Source organism: Syngnathus leptorhynchus, chromosome 22 (genome assembly GCF_054491065.1).
Source record: "Syngnathus leptorhynchus isolate UIUO chromosome 22, UIUO_Slep, whole genome shotgun sequence".
Classification (NCBI taxonomy): domain Eukaryota; kingdom Metazoa; phylum Chordata; class Actinopteri; order Syngnathiformes; family Syngnathidae; genus Syngnathus; species Syngnathus leptorhynchus.
The window spans coordinates 1,568,833-1,591,163 of record NC_141216.1 but is presented as its reverse complement, the minus strand read 5'-3'; the positions used below and the strand labels follow the sequence as shown (position 1 = coordinate 1,591,163).

The 22,331-nt window shown below is 44.9% G+C and overlaps 3 protein-coding genes across 7 annotated transcripts in view; 2 read left to right on the top strand and 1 right to left on the bottom strand.

Annotated features, from left to right (window-relative positions):
* The window catches only part of jmjd1cb (jumonji domain containing 1Cb), a 32,922-nt gene extending 22,410 nt beyond the window's left edge, over positions 1-10,512 (top strand). For 2 of the 3 annotated variants that reach the window (XM_085904479.1, XM_085904481.1), the window contains 24 exons: positions 168-435; positions 556-1,095; positions 1,174-1,504; positions 1,605-2,526; positions 2,595-2,792; positions 2,888-3,060; positions 3,137-3,299; positions 3,374-5,711; positions 5,967-6,168; positions 6,242-6,456; positions 6,595-6,747; positions 6,816-6,905; positions 6,981-7,105; positions 7,385-7,610; positions 7,689-7,900; positions 7,974-8,300; positions 8,373-8,541; positions 8,618-8,708; positions 8,792-8,922; positions 9,064-9,186; positions 9,355-9,494; positions 9,581-9,757; positions 9,827-9,958; positions 10,041-10,512. In XM_085904479.1, coding sequence (XP_085760605.1) covers positions 168-435; positions 556-1,095; positions 1,174-1,504; positions 1,605-2,526; positions 2,595-2,792; positions 2,888-3,060; positions 3,137-3,299; positions 3,374-5,711; positions 5,967-6,168; positions 6,242-6,456; positions 6,595-6,747; positions 6,816-6,905; positions 6,981-7,105; positions 7,385-7,610; positions 7,689-7,900; positions 7,974-8,300; positions 8,373-8,541; positions 8,618-8,708; positions 8,792-8,922; positions 9,064-9,186; positions 9,355-9,494; positions 9,581-9,757; positions 9,827-9,958; positions 10,041-10,133 — 7,539 coding nt within the window. In that variant the 3' untranslated portion in view covers positions 10,134-10,512. The remainder of the gene's footprint in view (positions 1-167; positions 436-555; positions 1,096-1,173; positions 1,505-1,604; positions 2,527-2,594; positions 2,793-2,887; positions 3,061-3,136; positions 3,300-3,373; positions 5,712-5,966; positions 6,169-6,241; positions 6,457-6,594; positions 6,748-6,815; positions 6,906-6,980; positions 7,106-7,384; positions 7,611-7,688; positions 7,901-7,973; positions 8,301-8,372; positions 8,542-8,617; positions 8,709-8,791; positions 8,923-9,063; positions 9,187-9,354; positions 9,495-9,580; positions 9,758-9,826; positions 9,959-10,040) is intronic. The other variant, XM_085904480.1, reaches the window with a different exon arrangement.
* An 853-nt stretch (positions 10,513-11,365) lies between these two features.
* On the bottom strand, positions 11,366-22,226 carry rac3b (Rac family small GTPase 3b). 3 transcript variants are annotated; one of them, XM_085903127.1, is made up of 10 exons: positions 22,043-22,226; positions 21,148-21,219; positions 20,950-21,067; positions 20,078-20,140; positions 19,404-19,563; positions 16,612-19,337; positions 15,285-15,378; positions 14,916-15,038; positions 13,145-13,384; positions 11,366-13,051 (listed from the first exon to the last, which is right to left on the bottom strand). In XM_085903127.1, the coding sequence occupies exons 1-6, from the start codon at positions 22,075-22,077 to the stop codon at positions 19,207-19,209; spliced, it is 579 nt and encodes a 192-aa protein (XP_085759253.1). In that variant the 5' UTR covers positions 22,078-22,226; the 3' UTR covers positions 11,366-13,051; positions 13,145-13,384; positions 14,916-15,038; positions 15,285-15,378; positions 16,612-19,206. The 3 variants fall into 3 exon arrangements, with proteins under 3 accessions (XP_085759253.1, XP_085759254.1, XP_085759255.1); XM_085903128.1 differs by having other exon boundaries at positions 11,366-13,048; XM_085903129.1 differs by lacking the exon at positions 20,078-20,140.
* Positions 13,588-16,397, top strand: dcxr (dicarbonyl/L-xylulose reductase). The gene is made up of 9 exons (XM_085903126.1): positions 13,588-14,070; positions 14,233-14,310; positions 14,732-14,829; positions 14,900-15,054; positions 15,193-15,235; positions 15,301-15,400; positions 15,523-15,587; positions 15,663-15,780; positions 15,844-16,397. The coding sequence occupies exons 2-9, from the start codon at positions 14,259-14,261 to the stop codon at positions 15,945-15,947; spliced, it is 735 nt and encodes a 244-aa protein (XP_085759252.1). The 5' UTR covers positions 13,588-14,070; positions 14,233-14,258; the 3' UTR covers positions 15,948-16,397.
* Positions 22,227-22,331: the final 105 nt, after the last annotated feature.

The window sequence follows — 22,331 nt, the reverse complement described above, 5'->3', positions numbered from 1 at the left end:
CTCATGGGTTCAGTAATGATTGCCATGTACAGGCAATGAGTGACATCATGACAAATAGCCATGCCTCAAAAGTGACATTTTGGCAAGATGAGAGGGAGGAAGAGTTACTTTAGTGATTAAGTCTGGACCTTCCTCTTGCTAATGCCAGATATTTTCCGCTCTTCCAGAGTCATTATACGCGAGCCCAAGCAAACAGCCCCCGTCCAATCATGACTTCATCGGGCCCCAACCCAAAGGGTTCTCAAGGGACGCTGGCCTCCCAACAACAGAGTCAATCATTGCAAAGCCAGCAAACATCCAGCCAATCGCACCATTCTCCCAGTGGCAACGGACGGGAACAGAGAGAACAGCGCAACTCTCGCTCATCCCGGAGGAAAGGATCAGATAGCAGCGTCGCCGAGGAGGACAGAGACAGGAGAGAAGTTGGAGCCAAAGGTGAGGCCTTTTTGGTGGATCTTGCACACAGGAACAAATCAAAAAGAAATGCTGAAATGTACATTTCCCCCCCCCCCCCCCCCCCCCCCCCCACTGAATTTCTTTTCTTTCATTCTACAGACTCCAAGTCAAAGGCCAAACAGGCAATAAACAAACGCAGGAAGGGCGAGGATGATGAGAAGAAGGCCGGTCTAAAGAGACTGAAGACAGACACGACGACATCTGACTTCTCGGAGAGCAGCGACTCTGAAAACCCGCACAAGAGGACGGTCCATTCGTCATGCTCCTCTTCGTCGTCCTCGTCGTCATCCTCGTTCTCCTCGTCCTCTTCCTCCTCCTCGGAGCCAAACTCTGAGAATGAATTAAAGACTCGCAGCGGTGATGTGAAATCCAAAATGGAGGATGAGGAGAAGACACTAATTCAGGCTGTCAAAATGAACGATTCTTCATCTCCCACGGGTTGCCTGTCCCCGTGGACCGAGCCTCAATCTACAGAGGACGGCAAGACGGCCGCTAAGGAAACAAGCAAAATGATCACAAAAGAGGAGGAAGAATTGGTGGCAGTGACGCAGATCACCCAATCTCCACGGCAACAGATGCCTCTTATGTCTGACACTCTCCAGGCTACTATCCCTGAGAGCAGCAAGAACACTGTGAAAGGTGAATTGCACTCATTCGTAGCAGCTCTCAATTTTCGGATGGTTCTAAGAGTTGTGTCTTTCTTTTTTTATTTTGAAGTCTCACCTCGATGTCAGACACCTTCCTTGTCCCACCTCCACGGCGTCGGCGGCGTGATTGACATCACAGATGATGCGCAGGCCACCGTGCATCAAGAGAGTTCAGAGGCCGTGTCAGCTCTGCTGGCTTCCCAGAAGGCCGAGTCCACGGCCCTCTCACCTTACCTCACCTTGCATCCGTCCCCCGTTTCCTCGCCTCCTGTCCCTCCATCACCTTCACCCTCGGAAGGCGGTCGAAGGACAGAAATCGAGCCTGTCGTGCAGCAGGCGCTCATAGCGAGCCGCAGCTTAAATAACAAGATCGAGTTTTCTTCTTCTTCGGAGGTTATCAGGTAAGAACAGAGTCCTCCTTAAATGTCAAATTGGTGTAGTTTGTGGTTTTGGGTGCTTCCCTGTTGACATATTGTGTTTTTTTTTTTTTTTTTTCCCCAGACCTGTGACCTCAATAGCTGATACTCTGATGCTGATAGACAAGGAAAAAGCCGTCATTCCCCATCCTTTTCTTCATCAACAGCAGCATACGCAGCAACAACACTACACGTCCGGCATCAAGAGTCCATCTTTATCCGAAGAGCAAAGCAAACAGCAACAGCTGCACCACCCTGACAAGATGAACGCAGTCCTCTCCACTGACTTTACAACCAAAATGAACCCCAACCCAACCTCCCTAGACTCCGTCAAACAAAAAAGCCAGCACCCCAACAACTCCCTGAGCCATCCATACCCTAGCACAAGTCCAGCAGACCATATCAAGTCTAAGCCACACTTAGCCCTAGTGGATATGTCCAAACCTAAACCCAATACCTCTCCAGAGGTGTCAAAACATAAAATGCCAAGATACTGTGATAGCTCCTCCCCTTCATCAGGTCGTTTGTCCGCTAAAGTAGAAACGACTGAGCCTCCCCGATGTGGTTTTAAGCCAGTAACATCTCACTCAGAGTCAGGTGGGAGCAGCAGCACCACCACCACCACCAAGAGCCCTCTAATTATCGATAAGAATGAGACATTCACTGTTTACAGGGACCCAGCTCTGATCTGCTCAGACAGTGAAAACTCCTCTAACCATGTGGCGGCATATCTCCATCCTCACCTACACGGCCTCCACTCGCCAGCTCCCCGCTCCCCTTGCCTGACCCCTTCATCACACCCACATGCTGCCTCTCACCTCCTTGCTCCTCCTCACACATCAGCCCTACCTCACCCACACCTTCTACCCCCTGGGGTTCTCTCAGCCATGCCTCCTCCTCACACAGCGACTCTCTTGGGGGGGCACCCTCAGCTGGACTCCCCTGGAGGTTTAGGTCACCTTGCCCTACCTCACCAGCAGCAGCAGCAGCAGCAGCAGTTCCTACAGGTCTGCCTCATATCTAGGATGTTGTGTTTTCCTCTGGCTTCACATAAACCCACTTTGCATGTTTTCAGGGTCAGGGAGCCCCTCCTTCAGCTCTGCTCAGCCAGCCTCATAGCGGAGCATCGAGTTTGGGCATCTACCCCATCATTTGGCAGTATCCCAACGGAACGGCGAGTTCCTACCAACAAGGGCTCAACCTACCTCCCTCAACTAAATGGATTCACCCTGAAAATCCTGTTGCTGTTAATTCTGAGGTGTCTCTCCGAAAGGTATTTGAATTATTTTTTTTTTTTTTTTAAAGGAAGTTGAACCCAATTGTCCATTCTCTTTATTCTTTCTTTTGAAATGCGCTTTTCATGTCCAGAACACAGCCAGCCCATGGTTGCACCAAGCTGTCGGTAGTGCAAGTGACAGTTTGGGTTTGCTGAGTCACGTTCCCGTACGACCCGCCAGCGCTGACCCCCACCGCCCCTCTGTTAAAATCAACACACACGCCAGCCCACCACTATCAAAGATCAGCGCGGACGTTCGGAAAGAGTGAGTCGCTTGAATCGGAACTGTGCCGTCGTTTGATCGATGGAGGGCTTTTACCCAAAAACATTTCTTTTGTTAGAGATGTGGATAAGAGAGGCTTTATGGATCCAATAAGAACATTAACATTAGCCCAGCTGAAACAAGAACCGACAGAAAATAGCAGGAGCATCAGTGGGAAAGATGCTCAGCTTCACCGCCTCTACTTGGACCCTCACAGCAAAGCACGCCTGGCTCATACACAGGTAAGAAATTGCGCTTAACCCATTTGTTCAGTCATGATGTCATATAGAAACATATTCCCTGTTTTCTTTCCAAGGATGTGGACCGAGCCAGTAAGTACAAAGAAGAGAATCGTCGAATTCTGAAGGAGAGCATCGAAGTGGCTCCGTTCACTGCCAAAATTCAACGCTCCAGCGAAGCCGCCATTGACAGGGATCGAGAGAGAAGCCGAGATTCCCCCTTTCCTGTCCGGATACCCAAAGCGCCCCATGCCCATCCCCATCCCCATATTATCCAGACAGAAAAGAGCAACTATTTTACCACTTTGTCCAACAGTGTTATCAATGACCCCCCTAGACTGTACCCTTCCAAAGAGCTTAGCTCTTACTATAAGAAGGTGACAGTTGGTGCTCAAGGGGTTGTGAGCAGTATAGGAGGAGCCGCCGTTTCGAGTCAGAGTACCCTGTCCCTCGGCAACTACAACGCCAAAGTGTCCATATCTCGGCCGCCTCCCCTAATTAAGCACCATCCGGAGGGCGGCGAGGGTCTCGCGGGGAAAATTACCGAGCAGCTCAGCCAGCAGGCTACACTAGTCCAACATCAGCACCACACGGGTGGAGAAAGGATGGAGCGCTGCAGCCCTGCTATTTCTCCTTCCTCCTCTACATCTTCGCTGTCTAACCACCACCACCACCACCCTCCTCCTCATCATCATCATCATCATCACCAGCACCACCAGCAGCACCACCATCCTCAGCAGCAGCAGCAGCAGCAGCAGCAGCAACACAACCTCAGGGCAATGCCATCTCTTCACAGAGCCCCCGTCTTCCATCCACCCACTCAGCACGCGCTTGAACGCAAAGAGGCTGCAGAGCGAGAAAAAGAACGGGAGAGAGCCGGATACGGTGGACGTCTATCTCCGCCGACCCTCACGCCGATCCAGCCGGTGACCTTAGCGGCAGCTGGTAGTAAAACATCAGTCGAGCAACAAAAGCCTCCCACGCTACTGCCGGAACTCAGGGATGTAAAAGGTCACGCAAATACCGCCGTCGTTGCCTCGGCTGTCAGTGTGGACACTATGACGTCATCGGGAGGATGGAGAGCCGCTCAAGACCGAAGAGCGCTCTTCTACGGAGAGAAAGGAGTGAAGCCTCAATCTGCAACGACGTCCGTCATCGTACGTCCGCCCACGTCTGTCAAGTTTGACAATCCCGCAAACAAATCTGGTGCTATGGCCCCGAAGGAATTACCTTTGGGGACTTTCTGCTTAGCTAAGATTCAGGAAGACAGTCAAAAAGCGGGTGAGGCTTTAAGAGACTATGGAGTAAATCGAGTGATTCAAGCCAACTCCAACCTGGATGACATGTACGTCCAATATAAAAAGAACTCACTTCGTGGCATGCAGGGGGCTGTGGAAGCCTGTACCACAAACTCCGTCCATAGGACTGTCGTTTCTCCATCGATACAGAATCGAACGGACGCGACGACTCTCGAGCCGGGTTACTCGGTCTTATCTCACCACGGGCCAGGAGAGCAGCAAGCGGGGGTGGGATCGCGCACCTCGTCTCCAGGAGGATCTTTGCCTCAGTCCGGCACGCCGCAAGCCGGCCCTCATCTCACCCCGAGACTGAGCCCCTGTTCTGGCACCGGTCAGGCTTACTCACCCTCTTTTGTTCACCTCAAGAAGCACAAAGCCGCGTTGGCAGCAGCAGCTCAATCGAAAAGCAACCTCTGCACTGCTTCCGCCACTGGAATGGTGGATCATCCCATTGAGAAAAGTCAAAACTCCACTCCTCCACCCGCCTCCAGCCAAACTTCATCTTCAGCAGATAGCAGTTGCAGCAGCTCAACCAGTGGCAGAACAACACCGGGAAAATCAAGCCCCTTGCACAATGGCCAGTCCTCTGGTCCTGCTCCAACCAGTAGCGGCCAGGCCAGTAATTATCACAAACTCAAGAAAGCCTGGTTAACGCGCCACTCCGAGGAGGATAGGAACACCGCCGCCACTGGAAGCTCGGCCGCTTCCAAACAGGAGAAATCGCCCAGCATCAGCAACGCCGCAACAATGACAGAAATGATCAAACCCTGTACCGTCAATCTCAGCGCCTCCACATCCAGCGAGGTGGAACTGAGCAAAGGAGAACCAGACAAGCTCTCCGAGGAGAAGACGGGCGCCGGGGAGGAAAGGAAAGCAAGGCGAGGAAGCAAGCGAACCTACGAGTCTGCTTCGGAGAGCGGGGGAGATGACTCGGATGCTAGCGAGAGCAAGATGGAGGGGGGCAGAGCCAAGCGCCAGCCCAAACCAACCTACAAGAAGAAGCAGAATGATATGGCCAAGAGAAAAGGAGACAATGAAAAGGACGAGGAGGACGTGAAACCCAATGGCATCTTTCGATCTGCCAAAGAGAAGACCAAACTAAAACTGGCCAGTAGCAGTAAGTCTAACCGTCTGACTTTTTTTTTTTCAATCGCTTACATCACGTTACAAACAAGACAAACGGGCAAATGCCTTTAACGAAGTACGTTAAACATGACAACATTCTGTCCTATTTATATCTTGGGATGGCCGCAATTGCATATTTGGAGCTGTGAGTGGTTTCTATTGTATTTCAAGTTGCTCTTTGTTTGTGACGTCATGAACAAAAATAGAAGCTGCTTCTTGATTATTTGATTGCTGATACTCTTTCCAGATGGGATCCCACGTTCTGTCCTCAAGGACTGGCGCAAAGTGAAGAAACTAAAGCAGACGGGGGAGTCTTTCCTTCAGGATGATTCTTGTTCCGAAATCGGGCCCAATCTGCAAAAGTGTCGGGAGTGTCGGGTCATCCGCAGCAAGAAAGGGGAAGAGCCGGCGCATTCTCCTGTCTTTTGCCGTTTCTACTATTTCAGACGGTAAAGAAACATTGAAATCAAGTCCAAGTCAACTTTGCCACTCACTCATTTGGAATTGTATTTTCCATTTCAGGCTTTCCTTCAGTAAAAATGGAGTCATCCGAATGGATGGTTTCTCTACTCCAGACCAGTTTGATGAGGAGGCTCTCGCTTTGTGGATCCCTGGAGAAATGGACGAGAGTCACCTGGACCAAACCACAGCCAAGTACATCCTCAGCTTTATAGGAGACATGTTCTGTCAGATGGTCCTGATGGAGAATGCGGCAGCTTCCTGGGTCAAAAAGGATGGTGTGTGTGTGTGTGTGTGTGTGTGTGTCATTCAAGTAGTCCCACCTCCATTAGTTAGTTAGTTAGTTAGCAGCGCAGATCGATACTTGTCTCATCACTCTTTTAGCATGAAGCACTTTTGTTTCGTGTGCCTTTCAGCCAAGCTGGTGTGGAAGCGCGCAGTTAAGGGAGTGAGGGAGATGTGCGACGCCTGCGAGGCAACGCTCTTCAACATCCACTGGGTCTGTCAAAAATGTGGCTTTGTTGTCTGCCTGGACTGCTACAAGGCCAAAGAAAAAAGGAGCTCCAAAGGTCAGTTGTGGACTGGACATTTAGGTAGGGGAAAATAAAAGGCCAATTGTCCGACTTTGTGTTGTCAGATAAAGAACTATATGGATGGCTGAAGTGTGTGAAAGGCCAGCCTCATGATCACAAACACCTCATGCCAACGCAGATCATACCCGGCACAGGTAAACAACCCACTTCTTTCTCACTGTTGGCCGTTTCTTCTCAGACGAGTTACCTTTGAGTTGGTTCTTTTTCAGTGCTGAGCGAATTAGTCAGCTCCATGCATTCGCTGAGAGAGAAACACAACATCAAAGTGCGCTGCGCATGCGCCAGCAAACAGAATCTCCTCAACAAACTACCAAGCACCAACGGAGTTTCACAGGTACGCCATCTTTTAATACCACATCCCGTTTCAGCCAATGACATACTAGAAAGGCACAGGACGTGAAACCGCTTTCACCTTAAATTCCAATCCATGTCAGCTTGCCCTGTGAATGACTAACAAATCGTCCGTCAGTCCGCTGTGTACTCGCTCAGTGCTAGAAAATGTATGCTGATTGCGACCTATGAATTTCCAAATGTAAACGGTTCATATTTTTTTTTCCCCATCGACCCTTTTGATGAAGAGGGAAATCGTTAATTGAACCTACTCTGCCGCCAGGTACTGCAGAACGTTCTGAACCATAGCAACAAATTATCCCTGGTGAAGACTGAGCCACGCTGTCAACAGAACTCGGATCAAGGAGGAGCTAAAGTGGAGTCCAACGGCGGAGGAGGAAGAAGTCCGGGCAGCGATGAAGGAAGTGCCGTGACTCCGCCAGAGTCCCAGTCACCTCTGCATTTCCTCGCTGACCTGGCAGAGCAGAAATCCAGAGAGGAAAAGAAAGGCCAGTCCAATCATTGTTTGCTTCTCGACCTCCCGATCGTTACGGTGGATTAGAATCCATCTATTTGTTTTCAAACAGAAAACAAAGATTCCATGTTATTGGGGAAATCTGTGAAAGAAGGGGACAGCCTGGAGGTTCTGCAGCAATGCAAAACCACATCCCTAATTGGCAACAGTACAGAGCAAGGCTCCACTCTCAGAGATCTGCTCACCACCACCGCAGGGAAACTCAAGCTGGGCTCCACTGATGCCGGAATCGCCTTTGCGCCAGTCTACTCATCTGCTTCACAGGTTGAGCATCATTTGCTAGAACTGCTGCTTATTTCATCCGCAAAGCATTTCATTGCGTCTCATTTTGTCCAAGACTGGAAAAGGTGGCCGAAGCATGCCTAATATCCTCGATGACATCATCGCATCAGTTGTGGAAAACAAAATCCCCGCCAGTCGCCAGACTATCACCACAAAGCTCTCAATCAAGCAAGAGCCCGTCATCAACGTCAACCCTGCGCCTGCTGTGCCAGAAGACAAGAAGAAGTCCACGCCTGTCACCACAATAATTGCAGAGGATTCGTCCAATCAGTATCCAGATATTCCTCACTGCTGGCTAAATCACGGACGACTCCTTTGGCTCAAGGATCACCGGAACCAGAATAACTGGAAGCTCTTTCGGGAATGCTGGAAACAGGGACAGGTACGAGTCAATTTGTATCACCGCACGATGAGATTTCCTTTTTCTACATGTGGTTTTGATGTTTTTGTCTAGCCTGTATTGGTTTCTGGGATCCATAAGCGTCTGAACGCCACCCTGTGGAAAGCCGACTCTTTCAATCAAGAGTTTGCGGACCATCAGGGGGATCTTCTCAATTGTAAAGACCAAGTGGTCTCCAACTCAGGGATCAAAGAGTTCTGGGATGGATTTGAGGACATCACCAGTGAGTTCAACCACTGAGGGGAAAATCAAACAATTGTCTATGAAGGAGTCTAACAAAGTTCTTCTGACTCGTTAAGAACGACTCAAGTCCAAGGATGGGGAACCTGTGGTTTACAGACTGAAGGACTGGCCTTCTGGAGAGGAGTTCATGGCTCTCATGCCTTCAAGGTCTTTACAGGCACTTTCAATATTTGTGTACTCATGATATGGAGCGGGAATAAAACCAATCCCAATTTCTATCCCTCACCCAGGTATGATGACTTGATGAAGAACCTGCCGCTGCCCGAGTATTCGGATCCAGAAGGAAGCCTAAACTTAGCATCTCATCTGCCATCTTTCTTCGTCAGACCAGATTTGGGACCAAGACTCTGCTGTGCCTATGGTAAACAATGGAGAATCCAATAAATGTCATGTCTTATCCCCAAGTTGATCACCTTGAGGCCTATGAAGTATATTTTGTGATTGTCTTCTACAATCTATCTTCTGCAGAATCCCTACTCTTAAATAATTGATCATTCTGCAGGTGTAGCTGCATCTCAGGACCAGGACTTTGGGACTGCCAACCTTCATGTCGAAGTCTCAGATGTGGTCTCTATTCTTGTATACGTGGGAGTGGCCAAAGGCAATGGAGTCTTGTCCAAAACCGGTAAAATGTCCAAAACAGCAAGAATGCAATTGACTGGGATGAATTCTTTTCACGAAGACGGAAATATGTACTAGTCGCAATGAGTTCATGTTAGACTTGCTTGACAGTGTAAGAATGAATTCATTGGATCTCATCCAAACAGATAAATATTGTTTTGTGTGGTCATAGGCGTGTTAAAGCGCCTGGAAGAGGACAATCTGGACGAGGGGGTTCGGAAAAGGCTGAAGGACTCGAGTGAAACACCGGGGGCACTATGGCACATCTACCTCAACAAAGATATGGACAAAGTCCGGGAGTTCTTGTACAAGGTAACCGCCACCAACAGCTTGAAATGAGGACGATAACTCGTCGTGCAGTCATTGTTCAAAATCGCATGATTATTTATTTTTGTTAGCTCTGTAAGGAGCAGGGATTGGATGTATCAGTGGACCAGGATCCAATCAGAGAGCAAGGCTGGTACTTGAGCAAGAAACAGCGGCAGCAGCTTTTGGATGAGCACGGGGTGCAGGGTTGGACCGTCGTTCAATTCCTGGGAGACTCCGTTCTCATACCAGCTGGGTCGATGCATCAGGTAGAGCCAGCCACCCAACGCAAGAAAATCAACATCAGCTACCTGACACTTCCAAACCTTGTCTTTCAGGTCCAGAACCTTCACAGCTGTGTTCAGGTCATCAATGACTTTGTGTCTCCTGAGCACGTGGTCAATTCCTTCCATCTGACCCAGCAGCTCAGACCCAACAATGAAGAAGTCAACTATGAAGACAAACTGCAGGTGATTGTGTAACTCTCTCACATAGTTTGTATCGTGCCTCTGTTGCGCCGACCGACCGTCATTTACTCCTCCTTCCTCACAGGTGAAGAACATCCTGTACCACTGTGTAAAAGAGGCTGTGGGCTCCTTAAAACGGAGCCTTTCCGAGGAGGAGGAAGAAGAAGAGAACTCATAACGGGCCCCTGATTGCAGGAGTAGAGCAGAGCTGCTTATGTGATCCAGGAGACTGACATTCACGGAGCGTAGCTAAGAGGGAAACTCAAAAAGAGGCGGGCCTACTGGACAGATTGGGGTTCAACCATCCACTGTTGTATTCATCATGAAGACTGAAGGGGAAAAAAAAAAAAAACAACCCAGAATGTTGGGAGCCACTTTTGAAGACTTAGCTTCTTGAGTGGGACTGTCACGTGAGCCCAAGGACCGACTGAAGGTGCTGTGTTCTGAGCCCATACAGTCAAGTAAAGTGATTCATGACAAAAGCATCACCAGCAGCAAGCAACTTCAGGACTGTCACGACTGACGGTCGGCGGTGGGGGGTGGGGGGGATTTACGAGGGGGGGGGGAAAAAAAACGGTAAGGGGGAACGCAAAGCAAAAATCATCAGCTGTATGATTGGAGTCAGCAACCCCCTGGTTTGTTCCTTTTTTTGTTCTGTCACTTTGTTTTTCTCTGTGAAGATGTATTTATTTTTGAGCTTTGTGTAAATGTGTATGTGTGGTAATGAGACAAAAAAGCATTCATGTAAATGTGACTTGTACAGTTGTTTGATTCTTCCCACTTTTCTTTTGCTCTACGTGGTTTTCAGTTCTACGGTTCTACTGTGATGGAGGACACATACATGCACCAGCTAATGCCTGTAACTTTGGAAAATGCGATGTCCTCATGCCATAAATACATTTTTGAAGATGAACTGCCAAACTTCTTGTAAAGACTGTCGAAAGTTGTATTATGTATAGAAAAAAAATTGCTCATACACTTTTGAATTTTATGAAAAAAGTATTCCCTGTAAAACAGACATTTACAAAAAAGATGTAATTTATTTAAAAAAAGAATTCATTTTGTTGAGATTTACTATGTTTAACTTCTGAAGTTAAAAGAAAAAAAACTAACTATAAAATGTAAATATATACATATATACATTGACTGAGGTATTTTTATAAAACATGTCTTGCTTCAATTTAAAATTTTCAAGTGTGTTACAATGCTTTGTAAAATGAAGTCCAAATGGGGTTTTACATTTTCCATTAAAATGGATTTATCAAGCAAAATATCTCGTCTTTGTACTTCTTTTGGGCGGTAAATATAATGACTATATATATATATATATATATATATATATATATATATATATATATATATATATATATATATATATAAAATTCAGTTACAATGTGATTATTAGAACTTCTATTTACATTAAAAGAAAGCAGTGATGAAATGGAAATGAACATGTTCATTTTGCGCTGGGTTACATACAAGTGAATGGGGGCACTGCCATCTTGCGGTAGCTTGGCGTCATTACATAAACTGCTTCATAAAGCATGAACCGCAGTCTTACACTAAGCAAACTTTAGCTCAAAGTCTGCTTCGTGTAGGGCTCGAACCATGCTCTCCCGGTCACCGGTTAAAGTTATAAACCATTCTACCATTTTGCGGGGAAATTCGGCTTTTTTATTAGGTAGTGTATAGTACATAGAGGACGTCTGGTCGAAAAGGAAAAATGGACATGTTCATTTTACACTGGGTTACATACAAGTGAATGGGGGCACTGCCATCTTGCGGTAGCTTGGCGTCATTACATGAACCGCTTCATAAAGCATTATCGCAGGCTTACACTAAGCAAACTTTAGCTCAAAGTCTGCCTCGAACCATGCTCTTCCGGTCACCGGCTAAACATATTCTGCCATTTTGCCGGGGAAATTCGGCTTTTTTTATTCGGTAGTCACTATCTAATTGGCGTCATTAACTCCACTACATCATTGAATGATCTGTCAAACACTGGTAGATTAGTCTTTTTTTTCAGAGCAAGTTGATATTTTAAAGTACACTTTCCCAAAAAAATCTCGGCTTTCGCTGCCAAAATGGCAAAGTGGTTTTTAACTTTAACTCCCGGTGTTTGGTAGACCATGGTTCGAGCCCCAACCAAGCAGACTTTGAGCTAAAGATTCAATAGTGTGAGACTCGAACTTCGTTCTCCCGAACATAAGGCAAAAGCTTAATCTACTACACCATTGAGTGTTCTGAGAACGGTAGGTGATTTAGTAAATCCATTTCGTGAAACATATACTATGAATACATAAGAAAACATAGAAATTTTCAACACCAAAATGGCTGAATGGATTATGGCTTGGGTTCGAGACTCGCTCTTTGCAGCTTTTTCAAATGAAATAGAGTCACACATTAGATTCGTACCCCCCTCTCCCAAACTCAAGGGAAAAGTTATAACCATTCGGCTAATCGAGATCTTATTCATCAATGTCAAATGTATGTAATTGAAGGTTACTCTGAGCTTTTCCTGAAGATTGCTTCATAATTTGGGATAATAGAGAAAAATCTGCATTGTCATCCTAACAGCCAATGGTCGAGGGGATAAGACCATTGACTATGAAGATTGCAGTGCTGGTTGGAGACCAGGTCCCTCCAAGGTTTGCACTGTTTTTAATGCCTCCCTTTTCCTGCAGATCACGTGCCAGTAAGGATGCAGTTGGAAAGTCTGCCACCTGCTGGCCAAAGGAACCAGCCCTCCAAAACCATGCCGGGGTTAGGTTGCCTCCATTTCCAAAATTGACCCTCAAATAAATGCAGCTTGATGGTCTCGTTTGTGTTGTGTGCAGGTGTCCACCCTGGAGAGTGTTGACAACATTTCAGGAACTCTGCCTGTGCACCAGTGACCAGCTGCTTCCAATCTACAGTTAAAAGTAAAAGCAGTGAACTTAAATGGAGTCATTGTGTCTAGAGTTGTTGCGTCAATTATCCTTTTTCTTTCCAGGCAGAAGTAGCAATTCCTGGTCCAGAAAGTGCAAAGCTTGCCACAATTTGTCTTCAGCCTCTGAGTTTGTTCTCCTGGGTCTATGTTGCCTGAAGAGCCCTCTACTGGTAAGAGAAGCAAAGTAAATTACATTTTAGCCAACATGTTTTAAAATTTGAATCAGTTTTCTGTGTCCAGTGTGGAGCATCATCAAGTACCTGCTCGCAGCAGAAGCTGAGGACCAGAGCAAAGCCCCAGACCAGCAACACTTTGGTCTTGTTGCAACCTGAGAAGTAAGGTACTTTAAATGCTCCTCATAGCACAATATTTCTTATTCCAATAATTAATTTCCTCTATTTTCTGACAGGCAGCAAGGAAACAGATCCTTGGTTGAATCCTTGGATCCTTGATTCAAGGTATGCAGATTGACGACCAGCAGCCGACGTGGAGCCTCCAGTCTTCAAGTTAGACATGGAAAAACATGGAAAAACAACGATGAAGTCCAAACGCTTTCCTTGATTATCTATTGATTGACAGCCGAGTGAGTGCTACTTGTGGGCGTGCTAGCTAACGCTCCACCTCTTGTTTCACGAGAGCTAGCGAGTTTCCACTGACCATTAACAAATATTCTTCTTTCATGTCATTGTTTACATGTACGCATTTACATACATGCAGCAAATGGAGAGCTTGGAAAAAGTTGACATGACTCACGCGAAAGCCCAAATAGCAACAACCCGAAGAGCTAGCTGCTTGCTGAAGCGGAAGTGTACGGTAGCCGAGAAAGCTCAATTCAAGTCACCAAAAAAGCGCGTCTTTGGCAACCTGCAGAAAACCACTCCCACATCATGCATAAAACACTAGTTTTGATCATTAAGTAAACACGCATAAAAGATGCTCAAAAACTAGTTTAATAAATGATATTCTGTCATATAGTTTGACTTTCATACAAATGTTTGACCGAGTGAGTGTTGTACCTTCGATCAAGTTTGAGAGTGATAGTAAATGATTTAAAATCATTGATATAGAGCCGCTAGCAAAGGCCACCTTGACCATTAAGTTGGTAACCAAACGGAACCGAGGGACGCCCCTTCCTGACTACTACGTTGCACTGCAGGACTGCCCCTTCCGTGCTTGCACTGCCCTGGTAAGTATTCAATGTTCATTTTGGCATAAACACACATTCTCTGTTTAAATGATGAATTATGGGAGCAAGCTTTCGGGTGTCATGCGATCGTGGCAAGTTAACGAGTCCCTCACGTCGATACTGCTGGATCGATCGAGTGAAATGTTGTGTTTTCATTTGCAGTTGATTATTTTCGCAGCAGTTTTGTCATGGAGATTTCGTTTGAAGGCAAACGCGCTCTGGTCACCGGGGCAGGAAAAGGTAAACACAAAAGCAAAATGGAGAGACTGCTTCTTGCGTCTGTACACTGACTAATAGGGTGCAGAGCGCCCTCCTGTGGATGGATGTTAACATCACGGTCAAAGTAACCCCATCAGCTGTAATGTAAATATTTGAATGTTCTCTACTAAATAAATCAAAATATATTAAATGTATTCCATACTACCGTACATAAGTGTATTTGAAATATTTGTACACATTTTGAATATTATTTGAACCTGAATTGAAAAATGAGCAGGAACTATCTCTTTTGTATTTTCATGACTTATACATTGAAATGATAGATTTTTGATGAAGATTTTGGAAGATACGGTTAAATCAATTGCAGAGTGCACCTACGACTGCCTCACAGTTCCGAGTTCCTGAGTTCGTATGAGATAGATTAAAAACTACTGCGTTTCAGGGATTGGCAGGGCCACGGCTCTGGCTCTGGCACGTTATGGAGCAAAAGTCACAGCAGTCACACGCACACAGTCTGACCTGGACCGTCTGCTGCATGAGGTACATGACAAATAGTAATCTTAGCATTCCAGGGCTGTCATGCTGTCTGTTTTGTGTTGTGTTCCTATAGTGTCCATCCATCATACCTGTGTGTGTTGACTTGGCAGACTGGGGGGCCACAGAAGCTGCCCTCAAAAACGTCGGTCCCGTTGATCTTCTCGTCAATAATGCCGCATGTGCCAAACTCCAGCCGTTTCTTGAGGTCACACCTGACCAGTTTGACCAGTAAGGTTATTTTCGTTCATGAAAACAAAGTAACTCAAACTAAAATTGACTGAAGAAAAAGGAAATAGCAAAGTGTGATGATTCAGTCGGGAACTCATGAAAGTGTGGCCCAGTAAATGAAGTGTCTTTTGTTTCTAGGTCTTTCACTGTCAATGTGAAAGCAGTACTGCACGTGTCCCAGGTAAAGATAAAGGACATTACTGTTTTTTGACAGCAGGCTCTTAACTTACCGCATTTGTGTGGCAGGTTGTGGCTCGTGACATGATCGCCAGAAGATCAGGAGGCTCCGTCGTCAATGTGTCGAGCCAGGCGTCGCAATGTGCCCTGAAAAACCATGCTGTCTACTGTAAGTAAAGTGAAGCTCCATCTTTGTGTCTTCCGATAGCTGACCTGTGGCTTTTTTTTGTTATTGTTTAAAAAGAGCACAACGTCACTCGATTGAGTCATCTTGTGCTTGGATTCAATTAGGTGCCACCAAAGCAGCACTTGACATGTTAACCAAAGTCATGGCTCTTGAGCTGGGACCCCATCAGGTATACGAACGAGCTTATGAATATAGATGTTGGTATGAACTCTGAGCAACATTTCTGTATGGCATTTGTGGTCAGATTCGTGTGAACAGCGTGAACCCCACTGTGGTGATGACTGAAATGGGCCGTATAGGTTGGAGCGATCCTGAGAAAGCCAAGACCATGACATCCCGTATCCCTCTGGGCCGCTTTGCAGGTTGGAACCAGCACACAATTACAACTTTATATCTATATGTATATATATTGTGTTTGTGTCCAGAGGTAGACGAAGTGGTCAACAGTATTCTATTCCTGCTGAGTGATAAGAGCACAATGACAAATGGAGTGTCCCTACCAGTGGATGGAGGCTTCCTCGCCTGTTAAACAAGCACATCCCTGCCCGTACCGGGAAACAACCAGTTCATATTTGCTGTGCATGCTTTTCAAAATAGAGTCATTTGAAAGAAAATGATTATGCATTTAATTTGATAAAATTATGACATTACAAAGATCTTTTTTAAAATGTATTTGCTTGTAACATAAAGCGGCACTGAATCATATTAAGAAGCTATTTGTTTGATTTACTCATGTCGATAAAGATGTAATCTGTTTTAGCTCCACCACTCATTACATTACTAAATGTGAATTGAATCAGTGTTCCATTAGTAGTAAAACTGACCACTCCCACGCCATCAGTAATCTTGAAACACCAACATTGACTCTTGTAATCTGTGTTGTCCTGTAGCTATCCAACAAGTTCAACTCTGATTAAAAATAAATCAACTCTGATGCAATAACCATGAGTCTGTGATGTAGTTAACATTACACTGTTTACTGAAGATTCCTGTATTACATGGCAGAGTGAAAACTGCAACAAAACATGCTAAGCTATGTTTTTAGCGCATAGCATAAAGCGTTAGCATTTGAGCAAATAGCATGTAAATACATGTAAATAAAAACGATATATTTTTAAACTATTCCCTTCTCTCCCAACATTAAACCCAACTTAATCTAACAATGATTCAATTTAAGAATAAACTTTACTCACAACTTTGCTTCTAGCATCCCTCACGGTCAGAAATGAGTTGAAACTCTTTGAACCGATAGAAAACGGGCGGGACGTAACTGACAACAAAGCAGGAAGCGGTAGCTAAGTTACAGGAAATGATAGCAAAATAAAAGTATTTACATACTGCCTTTATGATAGGAAATGATATCAAAATAAAAGCATCTCCATACTGCCTTTATGGCGACACATAACATCAATAAACTCCATATCAAATAAAAACATTGAATCAGCAGAACTCTCCCCTGCTGTCAAATAACTTAAACAACAGGCCATATCCAGATACTTTTATTCCACTTTATTTGATGATTTTACATGTAATGTCTCATGTGTCGAATAAATCAGGACAAAATGCCAGACGTACATATACATTTGTATTTAGTATTCCAAAAAATTGAAATATTTAACCCCACAGACGTGAAGTCATAAAATAAAAAAATGAAAAGCGACACCGTTGACACAATTCATCTTACATGACATACATACATGGCCGATGCATTTCAACCTCTCCTAAGAATTACAGTGTGTCAAATAACCATAGAACTTCCATGCAGTAGTAGATTAGGAATTGGTGCTGCATTTGTCGGCTTTACTTCGACACCTTATCTAGGCAGGACAACACATTATTCAACCACAAAATTAGCTATGCCAGTCAAGAAAACAATCGTGACAAATGGGCGCCAGCGTCGTATCTCCGCACCGTTTGGGCAAGACCCTGCACCCATACAGAAATACTTGGAGTAGATTTCATAAAAGGTGAATTTGTTTTGTCACTGATAGTTGAGCGAAACCAATTGACCTTTTATTCTACAATGTTAGTAACACTTCTAACTTCAACATGAATCGCTTGGTTTCATTTTTGACTTTGAAAAGTTGAATCGGCTTCATTTAGGTATTCATAAAGCATTCATTTTCTAAGAATTATTCTGTACATGTTATTTTGTTTTGACAGTCGTGTGTGTGTTTTTTTTTACTGCAATACAATATGAAATAGTACCAAAAACTTGACACTAAAAACTTGGCAAAAACAATACTGTCTTTCATGCACCTCCCCCAAACTTAGCAATGTTCTCACCCACACACGCAATCGCACACATGCGCACATACAAACAACATCAAAACAATGGCAGAATATTTTAAGACCCATGCAAACTCCTCCACCCTCAGAGGCAGCAAGGTTTTCAGTGTTTGTCCGTCACATGTTCAAGTTACTCAAACAGTAACATCAGATGATTTTTTTGACCACAAACAACAAAAAGTCCATAAAATCCAACAGGGACGTTGAGGATTTCATTTTGCGTGACATGAGGGTTTTTGTTTTTTTTAAATGCATCACAATAAATCAATTCTATCGTTTGGATCAAAGTCGCTACTGTGTTCGTATTTATTCTGAAGATTAAACCAATTTTTATGAGTCCAAATGGAATACAGCACAATTTTAGTATTTGTAGTATTTCTTCATTGTGCTTGAAATGTGAAAAATGTCAGAAAAGAAAGAGGGTGTTAAATTCATATCTCAGCAACAACAGATTTGCCAAATTGTTACACAACTCAAGGTGGGCTGAGAGCAGGCATTGTCTTCTGGCAAATCACTACTTTTTTTTTTTAAGGTTGCATTCAATTGAAATGCGACACAGAGAAAAATAAATTCTACTAACAAGGCTAACCAGCAGGTTATTGAGCCCATTAGGTTTTCAAACCACTTTCCACCTAAATCAGTTGTTTTCAAAATACAATGCCTTTATTTCTAATTCCCGATTGTGACAATTAGTTTTATACATGTCTTTATAGTTTTCACACAATGTAATTATCAGGAAGAATAAAATGTCACCATCATCCTACATATTTTCTGACACATGGTCCAGGATTTATTCATTTCATTATGACTCCAGGAGTCTTTTTTAGGTGTTTCGTGTTAGTTAATACACCCAAGAAACATTTTTCATTCATTTATACTTGCAGGACAAATTTTACAGACTCCATAAAATTTTCAACATTGTCCTCAAGTTAAAGGTTTCTTGTCACCAATGCAAATTCGGGGATTTTTTTTTTTTTAAAGAAGATATTTCCTCATTTTAATATTTAATATTTTTCTATGAGTCAATTTCTATGAAGGCTTTAAAATCCACAGCTAATTTTACACAAGTCTTCAATAACAGTTTCTTGACGTCATCATGCTTAAATTGTAATTTAAGGAGGAGTTTTTAGTTCCTCATATTCCTGTTGTCATCTAAAAAGTCACGGCGTATCCTTAAGACATGTTCACAGTTCACGTTCTATCAGTCAAGGCTGCATTCATTCAAGCAAGCAGGACAGAAGGACAGGTAAGACAATAGAAACCTTTGTTAGCCCTCATGGGAACTCAGTGTGGTTCTATGAGTACAAAACACTCAATGTACGTATTTGACCGTATTTAGTAATGATAACACAATCAGAGAAATATTGGTCCTGTTACCAATATCGCGTTGAAAAAACATCAATATAAAGAAAGCAATCTTAGCAGTGAACACCCACTCAAGCTAGTTTACTCGCCTCATCCTCCTAGTGGTGCTTCTAGTTTCGGGATTTTTCTGCTTCTCAGAACACGGTGCACCTCTTTCCCCTTTTCTTCACAGGCGGAGGGCAGAGTACGGCTCGGATGGCCTCGTCGAACACCGTCTTCAGGCCTCGCTGGGTCAGCGCGGAGCACTCCAGGTACTTAACAGCCCCTGAGCCAACAATCAAAGGCCACGTGTAAATACATCAAATGAAAGATTTGCAATCCATCATCTCACCAATCTCTCTTGCCATGGCCAGACCCTGAGGGTAGGTGATGGGGGAGAGCTTCTTGTCCCGCAGCCTCTCGATGGTGTCCTTGTCATCTCGCAGGTCTAGTTTGGTGCCCACCAGGATGATGGGCGTGTTAGGGCAATGGTGTCTCACTTCAGGGTACCACTGAGGCGCCACACGTACGTACAAATACAAGGACACACAGATACGTGCACACATTCGCACAAATGCATGTCCAAGTTGGTGACAGGAGAGAAAGAGAGAAGTTAGTTTGATACAGAGGATAATAACAGAGGATTGCGCGCCTTTCCGTGATTAGGCCAAAATGGGTTCCGGATCTATGTGGAATCGAAGCGTTTATGAGGACAGAAGTTCCTCGGGCAACACGACACCGTGAGAGTCGACCCTCATAAAAGTGTGATTTCATATGAAAGCATCTCATGATGCTCAGCAGACAAAACCGCAGAAGGCCGACATGCTCACTCTGCGGTGTTTCGACTCATTCAGACCTCGTCTTGCAGCCTTTTTTTCTGACCCAGAGGGTACAAATCCAGTAGAATGCAAGACAAGGTCTGGATGGATAGTGGGCAGAGAAATAAGCCAGGTGGAGCCAAAGATGTGCCTCGTTGTGGTCAGACTCGGCGGGGAAGGGCTTGGGGCGATCAGTCAGCGTACTGACCTTAGCTCGGACGTTCTCAAAAGAAGCCGGACTGACCAGGGAGAAGCATATCAAGAACACATCCTGGGAGAGAACCAAAGACATGACTCGTTGAGAGCAAGATCTGTGAGACTGTCACTGTGTAGCCGCAGACACAGAGTCTGTCTGATGTCTATAATTTCAATCGGATCACTAAATGACATACAAAGTAAACGTCATGGTAAGCGTGAAACCCTTTAAGATGATTCTGTGCTTAATACATAAAGATAGAAATAAACTTGACTTGCAAAAAATATTTTCAAAGAAGAATTTCGACAATTTTGCCAAATTTGTAAACATTTGTATCTGATTTTCTTAGCCAGAAATGTACACCTTGAGGTTCAGTAACTGATCTAAGATGCAAATTGAGATTTTAACATGGAAAAAAATGATAGATTATTGAACCCCGTCGTTGCTTGATAACATATGTGCTTGCAGTCATAAAATGATGCTGCTAGATGCCAAACCCAGATTTTAGAAAAACAGATGGATTGTGTCAGCTGGGCATTCTGCAAACTGTCGCAATCAATTCGTGTAAGAGATTCGCCATGGTGACCTCCTGACCGGACAAGCTGAAACTCAAAACAACAACGTGTACATGTACATAGGCATATGTTTCCCTTAAGTACTCTTCTTTATTTCAATTCCTTAGCTTAGCTGGAGCTATTTTTGGAACCTTTTGTCTTGTTCATATTATACTTAGCTAAACAAGGACTGTATTAAATGTTTACAAGACCCCGCCCTCTAAAACAAAACATCATAAAATGGCTAACCAATGACATTGAAATAGTTTTGCATAAAATATGATCTAATCTGAAGTAACAGAAGGTTTTCTGTACGAGATGTTTGATTACCGTCTGTGGGTAAGATAATGGTCTGAGCCTGTCGTAGTCCTCCTGTCCAGCTGTATCCCAAAGGCCCAGATTGACTGGTTTCCCATCCACCATAACATTGGCGGAGTAGTTGTCAAAGCTGTAAGAAGAATAAGTTGATTCTTGTTTCCCCCCCCCCCCCCCGAACAGTATGAAGTTTATCTGCTCCATTTGACTCACACAGTGGGGATGTATTCGCCAGGGAATGCATTGGTGGTGTAGCTAATCAGCAGACAGGTCTTACCCACAGCCCTGAAAGACAACACTGCGTTTATTATCACTCCGACGTATAGGTGAAGGGCGGCAGTTAGTCCCTTTCAGTGAATGCCGTACTGACACTGGCCTACATTCATGCAGCCTGAGGGACATAGTTGCCCCCCCACCCCCTCCACCCGAATTTACTCCATCACAACCCACATGCATAAAAGTGACCTCTACCCTACTCACACACAACATTTGATAATGAATAGAAATATAAGGTTAAAAAAGGAATGTATTGATTTGAACTTTTTGGGATCATTAAACAAGGCTGACCCACTCGCCGCCTGCAAAGGTCCAATAGTATGCGATTTGGGATTTCTTTCAAAGAAGTGCACAAACCAGTGTCATCACTCATGGCTATTTTGCACACAACTGGGGTTTCCATGCTTAATAATGACGCTTGGCGATATGTGTTATATTGCTGCTGCTGCTGCTGCTACTCTGGCAAAGATGCATGAATACAAATGAATGGAAGAATTGGGGCAGCGGGGCCTGCTTGCTTGTTAACAGGACAACACATTCCTAAGCGTGCATCAGCACTTCAGCCTGCCTCCAGTGGCCTACAAGGCGTGCGGGTGGGTGGGTGTTCCGCATCGCATCCCAACGCATTTTGGCTGACCAAGAACCTTACCGATAACCGATACAGGACGAAATAGAACCAAGAGACGGAACAACAAAATTCGAGTGCAGGAAAATAGGGCGATCGACAAATCAACGAGCCCCAACCCCTTTTTCTCCATAGCATCCTCCCATCGCTCTGTGGACACATAACGAACGGGAGACAGGAACATTGAGAAGAATTTCTTCCCCTTACCCGTCGCCGACCACCACACATTTGATAGCTTGCATTTGTACGCGAGCTGAGAGCTTCCAGGGAGCCGGCGGTGGTCGTTTAATAGATCCGACAGCAGGGTGCACTCAGAACTCGGATGAGGGCAGCGGGCCAGTCCGCTCGGCGAAGGCGTTGCAGTGAAAGAGGAGATGACGAGTAATGCCGAGCGAGTCCGGAAAACACCGAACGCTTGTCTCAAAGGAGAAAGTGGGCCGTTATCGATGCAGAGGATGAGATATTTCGTCACTGTACTTCCGGTTTTGCCTAGCTT